The 12688-nt window shown below is 37.8% G+C and overlaps 1 protein-coding gene across 1 annotated transcript; it reads right to left on the bottom strand.

Annotated features, from left to right (window-relative positions):
- Positions 1-557: 557 nt before the first annotated feature.
- LOC143604788 (beta-amyrin synthase 2-like) lies at positions 558-11623 on the bottom strand. Its single transcript, XM_077081166.1, has 18 exons — positions 11388-11623; positions 11110-11295; positions 10102-10191; positions 9822-10019; positions 9648-9732; positions 8896-9062; positions 8622-8810; positions 8429-8542; positions 8203-8322; positions 7979-8101; positions 7768-7866; positions 7628-7684; positions 7506-7552; positions 7268-7411; positions 6021-6198; positions 5868-5948; positions 5686-5769; positions 558-779 (listed from the first exon to the last, which is right to left on the bottom strand). The coding sequence occupies exons 1-18, from the start codon at positions 11595-11597 to the stop codon at positions 657-659; spliced, it is 2295 nt and encodes a 764-aa protein (XP_076937281.1). The 5' UTR covers positions 11598-11623; the 3' UTR covers positions 558-656.
- Positions 11624-12688: the final 1065 nt, after the last annotated feature.

Here is a 12688-nt window from a genome sequence, read left to right as displayed (position 1 = left end):
GCTTCCGTTACATGCACGCCATGCAGTACGCGAATCATGAGTAGTAAATGATTTTCTGCTTGATTTACATTCTCTTTGTTTCTATTTGATTCAGTCATACTTGTTTCTGCAGCCATCGGAAAACACGGTTACACAAGAGCTGAATTTGTGTCTCCTGATTTGTTTGCACAACGCATTGTTGAAGCCTTGTAGGGGATTCTTATAATCACAGCTGTATATGATCATCAACCAATGCTGCCAGTTTTATATCCAATTCCATTGCTATTATTTGGTTAGTAGTTAGTACCTGCTGGAATTGTGAAATACACAAAACAACGTTTCTGTAGTTACTTTTATTGCAGCAATTGTAGGCACTTTCTTAATTTTTATTGAAGTACTGATTATTTTCATTAGTTAATGTTTGATCATAATAAAAATTTATTCACAAAGCACACATCACACAGCAAATCCAGATTATTTGAAATAACTTATACCACTTGAATAAAGGTTGAGGACTTACATGAACAAGATATAATAAATACAAATAATAAAAAATGGGCTTTTTACATTTCCTTCTTGACCGCCTTGTATTTGCAACGATTATGGAGAGTAATAAATTATTTACTTTATATAAATAGTTCTTTAATGTATTGAAATAATTGAATTGGATGGTTATATTAGACGCTTTTGAGCAGGGGCAACACATGCTTGCGGTAATCAGCTAGCGCCCACATCGGGTATATATTCCGGTACAGTGCATAGTGCAGCATGCAGTTCTTCATAAATACTCCAGCAATTTCCTGCGTTAGGTACTTTTTAATCAACTAGTAAATATAAGGAATATAAATCTCAATTGATATAGTCAAAGCGGTTAAACTAATATCAAGGAACAAATTATGCTATTCAATAATTTTCCTTATTTACTTGCACAAATATCTCCTGTACATTCAATTGATGGTTATTGCTCCTCTTGTATATTTTCTATAAATTGGTTGTAAACATTATATAATTTATCAAAAAATATTTTACATGGTAATCAGAGCTCTTCAACTCCTCTGAGTCTTTTTCCAATCCAAAACCACCTTGCTGCCTTCTTCTTTTTTTTTTTCCCCATACAACAGACACATTATGTCTTCCTCCACCATTATTGAACTTTCAACCCACAACCATTTTCCAATCAAACTAACTACAACCAACTTTCCCTCATGGCGCAAACACGTCCTATCCATGCTCATGGGTCTTGAACTCGAACAATTTGTTGACGGTCGAACCGAACCACCACCAAAAACACTTGAAGGAAAACCGAATCCAGCCAATCGTCTCTGGTTTCGCCAAGACAAAATTCTTCTCGGGGCACTTCTTGGAAGTTGCTCGGACACGATTCAACCAATCGTCTCATCTGCTGAGACCTCTAACCAGCTTTTCACACGCCTCACCGACAGCTTTGCTGGTGTCTCACGGTCCCGGACTATCTCCCTTCGATCAAAACTTGCTACAAACAGCAAAGGCACCAAACCTGTAGTAGAATACCTCAACGAGATGAAAGCTATAGCCGATGAATTAGCCTTGGCTCACAAGCCAATTGATGATGATGATCTCATAGTTCACATACTCACCCATCTGGGTGACGAATACAAAGAAATCTCTGCCGCCTTGAAGATTCGAGACACACCGATCACTTTCTCTGATTTCTATGAGAAACTTGTAGATCATGAGCGATCGCTACAAACCTCTAAACCGGCAACCCTAATCACCACAGTTAACATCACGTATCGTCACAACAACACAAATGTTGTCCGATACCACCCAAATCGGTCCAACACCTCTGGGCCTCACACCGGACCAGGCCGTTTTTCAAATCGGGCAAATCAATTTGGGTCGCGATCTACTGCTGCTCCAAATGCAATCGGAGGCCAACCGACAAATTATCGTACTAACTGTCATAATTTCTTTTGTCAATTTTGTAGCATTCCAGGGCATGACACCAAGGATTGCATGAAACTTGCTCGGTTTTTGCAAAACAACAACATTGATATTGCCAAGCCATCCTCAAACCCGCAAGTCAACTCATCCATGGCAAGCTCATCAACCTCACTAATGTTTGACACCGGTGCCTCCGATCATGCCGCACCCAACCAAGCCTTCATGCACAACCTCTCCGAATATGGGGGGCCCGACGAGATCGTTCTCGGTAATGGTAATACTCTTCCCATTTCTCACATTGGTCACTCTTCTATTCCTACATCATCTCGCTCTTTACTACTTCACAATGTCTTACTCGTTCCTAAACTACGTAATCATCTTATTTCGGTTGCTAAGCTTTGCAAAACTAACAACGTTTCTGTTGAATTCTTTCCTTTTCATTTTTTGGTTAAGGATCTTCGCACGGGGGCGCACCTAATGCGGGGAGTGAACATCAATGATGTCTACTATGCAACACCCAACCCTCGACATTCTCCCATGCAAGTTAATTTAAGCACCAAGACATCTAGCTCTCTCCTTTCGTGGCATCACAAATTTGGACACCCATCTATTCAAGTTCTAAAGCGCCTACTAAATAAATTAGGACCTGTTTACAATAATATGTCCGCTAGTTATTTTCATTGTGATGCATGTTCGTTAAATAAAAGTCATAAATTACCCTTTGGTGAAAACTCTTTTACTGTGTCTAAACCGCTTGAACTTGTTTACACGGATGTTTGGGGACCGGTTCAAACCTCAAATGATGGATATTCCTATTATGTACTTTTTGTCGATTTTTACTCTAAGTACACTTGGCTATATCCCATTAAAAAGAAATCGGACGTTTCTATATTGTTTCCACAATTTAAAACACTAGTTGAAAAATTCTTTCGTACACCACTAGTGTCACTTTTTTCGGATAATGGAGGTGAATACATAGGACTTACTTCCTATCTTCAACAAAATGGTATTTCTCATTTTACTACCCCTCCACACACTCCGGAACAAAACGGAGTCGTGGAACGCCGACATCGACATATCATTGAAACCGGGCTTTCTATCCTTTATCATGCTAATCTACCACTCATGTTTTGGTCTCACGCGTTTCAAACCGCGGTCTACTCATAAATCGACTTCCCACAAAAATACTAAATTTCTTGTCACCTTTTGAACAATTATACAAATCCACACCTACCTACACCAAACTTAAACCCTTTGGTTGTTTGTGTTTTCCATGGCTCCGTCCATATGCTAAATCGAAGCTTCACCCTCGCTCATCAAAATGTATTTTTCTTGGTTACTCACCCTCAAAATCCGCCTATAAGTGTTATGACCCCTCTTCTCATCGTCTATATCACTCCCGCCATGTTGAATTTGTTGACCACAGTTTCCCATTCAACACTCAAAATACTGATCAAAGTCCTCTACCCACTCCTGCCAACTTCATTTCTACTATTTATAAAAGAAAACCACCTTCTCCAAACAACACCTCATCTCCTTCTAGAACTAGTTCTACCTCCATGCAATCCCCACGTCAAATAAACCCTTCTGTCCCATCAACCCACTCCCAACAACCAAACACCTCACACTTCCCCATCAATCCCTCTTCTACTTCCTCATCTACTTCAAGCCAACATATTTCTTCACCCACCAACTCTTCAATCAACTCTTCACCATACACATCCGACCCCACATCAAATTCACCTACTACCACACCCACATCCCCATCTGACTCCAATACTATTCCAGCCGAAAGCCAAACTTCATCCACACCTGAATCCAATCTCATTCCAACCGATAGCCAATCACCACCCTCCACGACCGCCACTCCCACAACCGAAACCACTTCTTCTTCCCCTACTGCTCCCTCTCGGCCTCAACGAATTAGAAAACCGAACCCAAAATATTACAATTCTCATACTGTTAACAACACTACTCTCCACCATCTTCCACCCACACTTGAACCTACAACTCACAACCAAGCATCTAAGGACCCACAATGGCGTGCTGCTATGGACTCCGAGTTCAACACGCTACTTCAAAACCAAACATGCGAACTTGTTCCCGCTACATCCGATAAACCAATTGGTTGCAAATGGGTCTTTAGAATTAAACGTAATCCAGACGGCTCTATTATAAAATACAAAGCCCGTCTTGTAGCGAAAGGGTTCCTCCAACAACATGGAAAGGACTACTTCGATACCTTTAGTCCCGTCACTAAACCAATCACCATTCGGACTATTCTCTCCATTGCACTTACCAAAAATTGGCCACTACGTCAATTGGATGTCAATAACGCCTTCCTTCATGGAACACTTCATGAAGATGTCTTCATGATTCAGCCACCAGGCTATGTTAATCCACAATACCCCAATCACATTTGTAAGCTCAAAAAGTCCTTGTACGGCTTAAAACAAGCACCACGTGCTTGGTATATCGAACTTGCAAACTTTCTTCTTCGCTTTGGATTTCGAAAATCCTTAGCCGATGCCTCTCTTTTTATCTACAAACATCAAGATATCATTTGTTATTTCATGGTTTATGTAGATGATATAGTTCTTATGGTCAACAACTCACAATTCCTTGAGCATTTTATCGAGGCTTTAAGCCGCAAATTCTCTATCAAGGATCTTGGTATGCTCCATCACTTTCTAGGTGTTGAAGTCATTCCCACACCAAAGGGTCTTTTTCTATCACAACATCACTACATCCAAGACATTTTGCATCAGTTTAAAATGGATGGAGCAAAAGATGTTACCACCCCACTTAACGCCACTGAACCTTTATCCGCCTCTGACTCCTCTCCTACGGTCTATGTAACACCATATCGGAAACTCGTAGGATCACTTCAATATCTGGCATTCACTCGCCCGGATATTTCTTTCGCCATTAATAAACTCTCCCAATTTATGCACCACCCACGCCAAACACATTGGCAGACCCTCAAACGTGTCTTCCGTTATCTTAAAGGTACCATTCATCATGGCCTTTTTCTAAACCGAAATTCATCGCTTGATCTCTCGGCCTTCTCAGATTCGGATTGGGGCGGTGTACATGACGCTGGTCGGTCTACCACTGCCTACATGCTTTACCTAGGCACTAATATTATTTCATGGAAGTCTACTCGTCAAAAGTCGGTTTCACGCTCCTCAACCGAAGCCGAATATAAAGCTCTAGCAAACGCTGCAGCGGAAATCACTTGGACTAAGAATTTATTGCATGAACTTGGCTTTACTTCAACAACGCCTCCAACACTGTTTTGTGACAACTCTGGTGCTACGTATCTTTGCGCCAGTCCCGTATACCATTCACGAATGAAACATATAGCACTTGATTATCACTTTGTTAGAGAACAAATTGCGGCTGGACAGTTACGGGTTCTTCATATTAGCTCTCAAGATCAATTAGCGGACATGCTCACCAAACCTTTAACGAGAGCACCATTTCTTCGTAATCGGTCCAAGATTGGCGTATCTGATGGATCCTCCATCTTGCGGGGGCGTATAAGGAATATAAATCTCAATTGATACAGTCAAAGCGGTTACACTAATATCAAGGAACAAATTATGCTATTCAATAATTTTCCTTATTTACTTGCACAAATATCTCCTGTACATTCAATTGATGGTTATTGCTCCTCTTGTATATTTTCTATAAATTGGTTGTAGACATTATATAATTATCAAAAAATATTTTACAGTAAATGCTTTATATTTCATTTAATTATACATTAATTAAACATACCTGTTGTGGAAAATCACCATTTTCCAACTGGGAGTTGATCAACAACTTGGCTGCTTTATGTAAAGGTGTTGCATCTCTCTCCATCTGTACTTTTCAACAAATAAATAAAAAAACATGTCTTGGATAAGAATCTACAACGCACTAGAACATTTATAGTTTTGATTTTTGAATTATAAGTTGACCTGTCGAGAATGAATCAGTCCCATCATTGCCCATGCAGTGTGTACCAGATTGGACCGGCCGTCTTCCAAGTGTATATATTTCTGTTTTTTGAGCATTAGATGATTAATTTATATTTGCATTTTTTCCAAACAGTTGTTATGTTATAGTGTTACCTTTTCTGGGCAGGATCTGTAGCTTTCTCCCCAACCACCATCTGCCAGCTGTGTTTCCAGTAGAAATTCGACACCTTTACGAATTGCCTGACAGTTTTCATATGTTTTTCCGACAGCTGCGAGTCCTCCGAGAGCAAACCAGGTACCGTATGTAAAACACACGCCCCAGTTTCCGTACCTATAATTACCAATTTACCACAGCTTAGAGCATTCACATCCCGTTCTTCGTCCTTATCTCTATAATTACACTACAAAACACTACATTTCTCTTTCCTGTTAAATTAAATAATACTTTTATTATTACAGTTTTCTCTCTCATTTACTCACAACCAATCCAACAAATATTAAAATATAAATAGGGGCAAACAATTTTCCCCAAATGTTTCCCCAAATTTACAAAAAAACACTACATATTTCTTTCCACCCTATAATTTACACTCACATTCATTCAAAACCTCACCCTATAATTTACCAATCCCCCTCACATAATTATGGGGGATGGGATGGGAATGCTCTTATTATGTTAACAATGCAACAAGGAAAACTTTTTCCAACTAGATGTGGCAATTTTGACCCACTTACTCATGAATGGATCGGTTTGGGTCAGTTTTGGTGCTCAAATAGAACCGAAACTGAAAATTCGGTTTTTACAATGGGTTCGATTTGTTTTCAGTTTTTCGGTCTTACCATTTAGACTTGAAAATTTGGGCTGAAGAGAATAGCCCAAAATAATGAATTTGGGCCTATATTTTTCTTTTTGTTAATTAATAATTAATTATTTATTACACATTTGCACCTAAAATTTTTTGTGCTACATTATTTATTAATTTCTTATAAATTACTTAAAAGTGATTTTTTCGGTTTGGGTTTTGGTTCAAGCAAAACTGACAAATCAGTTTTTTAAAAAACATAAAACCAAACCGTCGGTTTTATATTTGGGTTCGGTTATGGTTCAGTTACATCAGTTTCACATGCATCCCTATGTTTGAGTAAAGTAAAGAGAATAGCGTGAAGGGAATGGGTCAAACGGGTCAACATTTGTCTAAAGTGTGATTTTGGACTATTATTATCGAAGAATATGATTTTTGTATCTTGTTTGACAGTTGACACATATTTTTAAGAGTTATGTAAGAATTCAAAAAATATTTGGGGCTGAACCTGACCGGCCCGCCCATTTTGCGGCTTTTGCCATATCTGGTTCCACTGTTTCAGTTATCCGTTATAATTAAAGAAAAACAGAAACAAACCATGAACCATCTTGCATCTGTATTTTCTCTAGGTATCCACTTGCGCCCGTAAGGAAAATTTCTATCTCTTTCCTTCTATGCCCAGGGTATAACTTCTTAAACAAAACAAGGGCCTGCATTGCTGATGATGTGCACTCAACATACCTAGTCAACAAATTTTGTAAGTATCTTTAAAATTAAATTTAAGCCTGTATAACGTATGCTGTATTTAAAATGGTAAACAATATTGAATTCTTACTCGTGCTCAATGACGATATCAGCAAAGAACTCAGTAGGATTGAGAATCTAAAATGGAAAAAAGAATTCTTTGGAATATAATATCAAACTAAACAATATTTTTGTCACGGCTTAGATATGTACCTCCAGCCAATCTGATGATCCTGCTGGTTCCCATGCGGCTAATCCTCCGTTTTTGCTCTATATTATCATCACAACCAGTTATAACTCATTGACACCACATTTTAGAATATTTTGGGATTTAAAATTAAATTATTATTAACCTGTAAGGAAAGTATTATGTTGACAGCATCGTACAGTTGCTCGGGTTGCATTTTCTCGCCAACAATTTCAGGTGGCATTGTTGAAAATAGGAGGCAACACTAGGATAGAGTTTAGGTATTAGTTAGACAGTAATTAGATCATATAGAGAGGCTTTTCTAATAATATTAATATTTAGATGATTATGCAATTTTATAAAAATTGTATACATACCTTCAAACCTTCAGCAGTACAGTCTGAAACTTGCCACCCGTGATCTTGATCTGAAAAGGTCCATGACCCTTTAGAGATATGGCGGTGCATGTTCTTAAAGTCACCAGAAGGGTTGTCTTTAACCTGCACCAGGGTATTTAATAATAATCAGGATTAATTTAGTAAAAGGTACAAATGTTTGGTTTTAACTAGTAACTCTAATAAAGCATCAGGGTCTTGGAGACCTGTGAAGCTTTGATAAATTCATGCCCTTTCTTCAAAGTAGAGTCAATTTCTTCGGTAAGATCAGTAGCTAATAGAGCTTGAATGGCAAAACCAACATCCCACTCTTGACTGCCAAAACTCTGTTTGCAATTAAATCAATTTACATTTAATATACTTGTTTTCGATATATAGGCGCGCACACACACATATATAATGTGTGTGTATATCACAAGTTTTTTATATGACCTGCATTTTCATTCCATCTTCAGCAACCCAGAGATAATCCGGGATTCGGGCAAGGTGCTTTTTGAAACAAACACCATTTGGATCCTCAACCCAGCATGCAAGCATACACAGTGCCTGAACGACAAAACTTAAATCTTTATACCAACTTTTACACATTTTAATTATATGTTAATTAAACCATTTATCAACTTACCTTTTCTACCGAACCAATGGTGATATATCGACTGTTCTCATCTTCATAATGTATATGCTTCATTGTTGTTTGAAGTGCTTTCTCTCGCAGTTTATTAAATGGCCAGCGATTCAATAAAGGCTCAGTGCAAACATAGAGACTGTCCCACATCAAATCTTGTAGGAAAGGATGAGGATAATATAAATCTTCCTGAAATTGTAAGTTGGAAGCTAAATAATTAGCAAGAAAGATGAATATTATTCAAGTTATATGTTAAGAATATTTAAAGTTTCACCTTTGCGCATAGATGTCTTATGCTCTTCCATTTGATCTCATCATAGGGCTGTGCATAAAGTTCATCTCTAAGTTGCAGAACCAATGGAGTAATGGGACCCACAAATCTTTTTCCGTACAGGTATGACATTGGCATGTATACCAACCGACAGTAGCACCACATTTTTGCTGCATTTAGATTAATATTTTTAAGTAGGAAATAGTACATTATGATCACTGGTATGAGCATTTTGGTGTTCTAAGCCAATGGGTTGGGTCTGGTCAGCCGGTTCAGGTCAAACTGAGTTTGGGTCAAAATGGGTTCAGGTCAAACTAGGTTTGGGTCAACGGGTTCAGGTAAAACCGGGTCAAGGGGTACAGGTCAAACTGGGTTGGGTCACCCCAGAATGAAAGGCATGATCTCGTTGTAATGTGTTCAGGTCAAACTGGGTCGGGTCAAAGGGTTCAAACTTGGTCAATCTGGGTCCACGCCTCCATGGGTTCATGCCAAACTAGGTCAACAGGTTCGGTTCAAAATGGATTTGGGTTAATGGGCCCAGGTCAAACAGGGTTGAGTCAAAGGGTTCAAATTTGGTCAACAGGTTCAGGTCAAAACGGATGCAAGTTGAAAAGAGTTATTTAGGAAAAAAAAGGTATGAAAATCGTAGCGACAACAAAGGTGGTGGTGACGTTACCGTGTTCCATACAACATTAATATAATATATTAATTTATAAACATGTTATTTTTAATGCAATTGGTACTAGAACACTAACCTGGATACATAGGTAAGAAAGAAGGAAGAATCCAAAACTCGGGGGGCATCGGGTTGGTTCCAGCCCACTCGCATACACCAAGTATCTAAAAATATAACCATAATGAGTCAAAACATTTTTACTATTATCTATTTAGTAATATTATATTGATTAGTTTTGAAAATAAAATCTTACAGAAAGCCATGTTTTGCCCCAGGATGGAATGGTTGTAACCGAGCCATGATCAAGAATCCATTTACGGGCTTTGGTGCACGCACCGTTCAGACCGCCATCTGGTCCTTCTCCTAAAAGGCGCATGCAAATGTAACTGAGGGTGGTGCAGAACATGGTGCTATGACCCTCTATGTGAAATCCCCACCCGCCGTCTTCATTCTGTTGAGTTTCAAGTAATGTTTGTTAATGTTATTTGAAATTTCAGTTAAGAAGTTATAGTTAAAGTTACAATAGTAACTACCTGATGACAATATAAGTACCGTAGGATTTCTTTTCGGTATTCTGCCGGGAAGACAGTGTTAAGGTGCCCGGTAACATATAAGCACATCACCTGCGAATAAGCATTTTTATAGATATTAATATTAATACAAACCAAAAATTTTGAAGGAAAAAAAAATCTGAACTGTTTTGCCTGGCCTGACCGATCCAACCAACCTGATCGTTTAATTTTTCGTTTTCCAAAAACAGTAACTAGTGGTTTAGCCCGTAGTTTTCCTCAAAACAGGTTAACGGGACCATCAACACCCTTTGCCCAAGTGTAATTGTGACAAATGTAACCCTCGTGAATTGCTTTATTAAAAGTTGACGTACAAATTAAATTAACGTGCTAATTGTGAGATTCAAGTAGTATAATTATGTATTGCACTATATTGTATATATAATTAAGTAGCACGTTATTTTTATTTGTATTTGATTCACACCCATAACATTAATATATTTTTCACTAGTAATGTATAGCGCACAGCCACAAAGGTTGTGCAAATCGTGTTTTCGCCCAGCCCGTTCTAGTTAACTAAAAATTTTGCTCGTCTTGATCCAAGCCCAGTTGTTACCCAACCTTGGAAGTGAAAAAAAGGGTTCGGGAACTGGTACCGTTGTTGGAACCGGAGTTGGAATTTAACCCTATACTTTGAAACCGGCCAAACCCAGCTTAAACAAGTCAAAATCCGGTTTCAAACCGGTCAAACTCGATCTTTTGACTTTCTTCAACTAGGTTCCACCAAAACCAGCTTTCACTTTTGTTGACCCAAACTGGAACTGGTTGGGCGAAAAACCCAGTATGTGCTCTCTACTCAACCCAGCTGTGATCATGTATAGAACAAAAGTTTTGCAAATTGTGTTTTTGGCCCGGCGCGGCAAATTCAAGTTGATAACAAAAATCACTTGTTTTGACCCTAACCCAGTTGACCTTTTATCCAACCAACCCGACCTGTCTACCTTTTCATCTAACAAAATATAAAATGCTTACCAATGGCTGCATGAAATACAACGGGCCCGCATTTTCAGCTGGCCAGTGGCCATCATCAGCCTGCAAAGCTGCAAACAAATTAACTGATCTCCGTAACGCAATAGTAGCCTTTTCATACGTTATATCTTCACCATCCTTGATTTTCACTTGCGGTATCGTTTGTTTAAATTCCTTCTCTATTAAAAACTGCATATCCACATTCATAAAACGTACTGTTACATTCATAACCAAATATACGATAATCCTTTTAGAACTATCAAAATAACAGAAAACAAGACCTGCATCCGCCAAAGAACATCACTGCTCGTCTTAACCTCATGTCTGTGGTTCCAGAAATCGGCCCGAGCTTGTTCCACCTCAGCACGTTCTTCTAAAGTTCCATAATTCGGGTCAAACTCCCATATTTGCCTCCCCACAAAGTTGTTTGTGCTATAAAGGTACGGGTTCGGGCCCGCTTGACTTGCTTCTGCTACTTTTAGTCTCCACATCTTTTTTAAGTGAATAAGAGGATATGGTGTAGACTGCTAGGAAATTAGTTATATTTTGAAACAAGGAGGGATCCCTTTTTATAATGTTCTCAAGAGTATAAGTCTTCTGATGCTGCATTATAACTTGTTCTTATGACATTAACATGAGAGTCAAAGTTCCAATATTATATTTCTGAGACAACAATGACAAACTTTTGGTAGAGGTTAAAATAGTGCATCTTTGTTACTTGTTAAGAGAATGTGATTATGCATTTATTGTTAAATTTAATAAAAGGTATATTTAAATAAACTAAATGTACACTCTTTTTAGAATAATAAAATATTAAACAAGATTATCACACACAACATGTTAGAAGGACTTTCATCGACGGACAATTCAATATGTGAAAGTGGATCCGTTGGTAATCAGTCGGTGAATTAGTGTTGGTAAAGACATCACTGACAGATCACGGACCTATACTATGTATGGATTGCCTGCCACCAGTTTATCCCAACCGATAGCACTTAAAAGTTAAAAGCATGGAATGAAATTTTATCTTAGACCATCTCCAAGATCGCCTCTAACAATTTTTTGTTTAAACCAGCTACATCAGCTTTCTTAAAAACCATCTTTTTTACTCCAACAATACACATTCTCAAACCATCTTTACATATTCATATCATCACTTACTTTTACATTTATTTTAAATAAGAATTTCACAATACTATAAAATATTTAATTTTTATTTAAATAAATAGCAATATAATAAAAATTTAGTAAAGATAGATTAACTAAAATATAAAAAATAAATAAACAAAAAAAAATTATATAATTTAAAATGACAATTACTCTAACAAAATGAAAGATAAATAATTTAAAACAACATCAACAAAAAATGGATGACTTTATATATAATCAAGATATGAACATACTTTTTGCGGATCACACACATATGGACCCGAAGAGATTAGCGATTCACAAGAAAGTATGTGACAAAAAAAAGGCAAAACATGGGTTGGATGACGTTGATTTGGATGAATAGGACTTATATTAACGCTTTTTTTTTAGCTAGGACTTGTAATGTTTTTTTCTAGGAATCTTTGTAATGTCT

The sequence above is a fragment of the Bidens hawaiensis genome, unplaced genomic scaffold, assembly GCF_021521415.1.
Source record: "Bidens hawaiensis isolate Kalapana, Puna unplaced genomic scaffold, B.hawaiensis_p1.1 tig00066664_1, whole genome shotgun sequence".
Classification (NCBI taxonomy): Eukaryota; Viridiplantae; Streptophyta; class Magnoliopsida; order Asterales; family Asteraceae; genus Bidens; species Bidens hawaiensis.
Note: the sequence above shows the minus strand (reverse complement) of the source record. Positions and strands in the feature narration are given on the sequence as shown.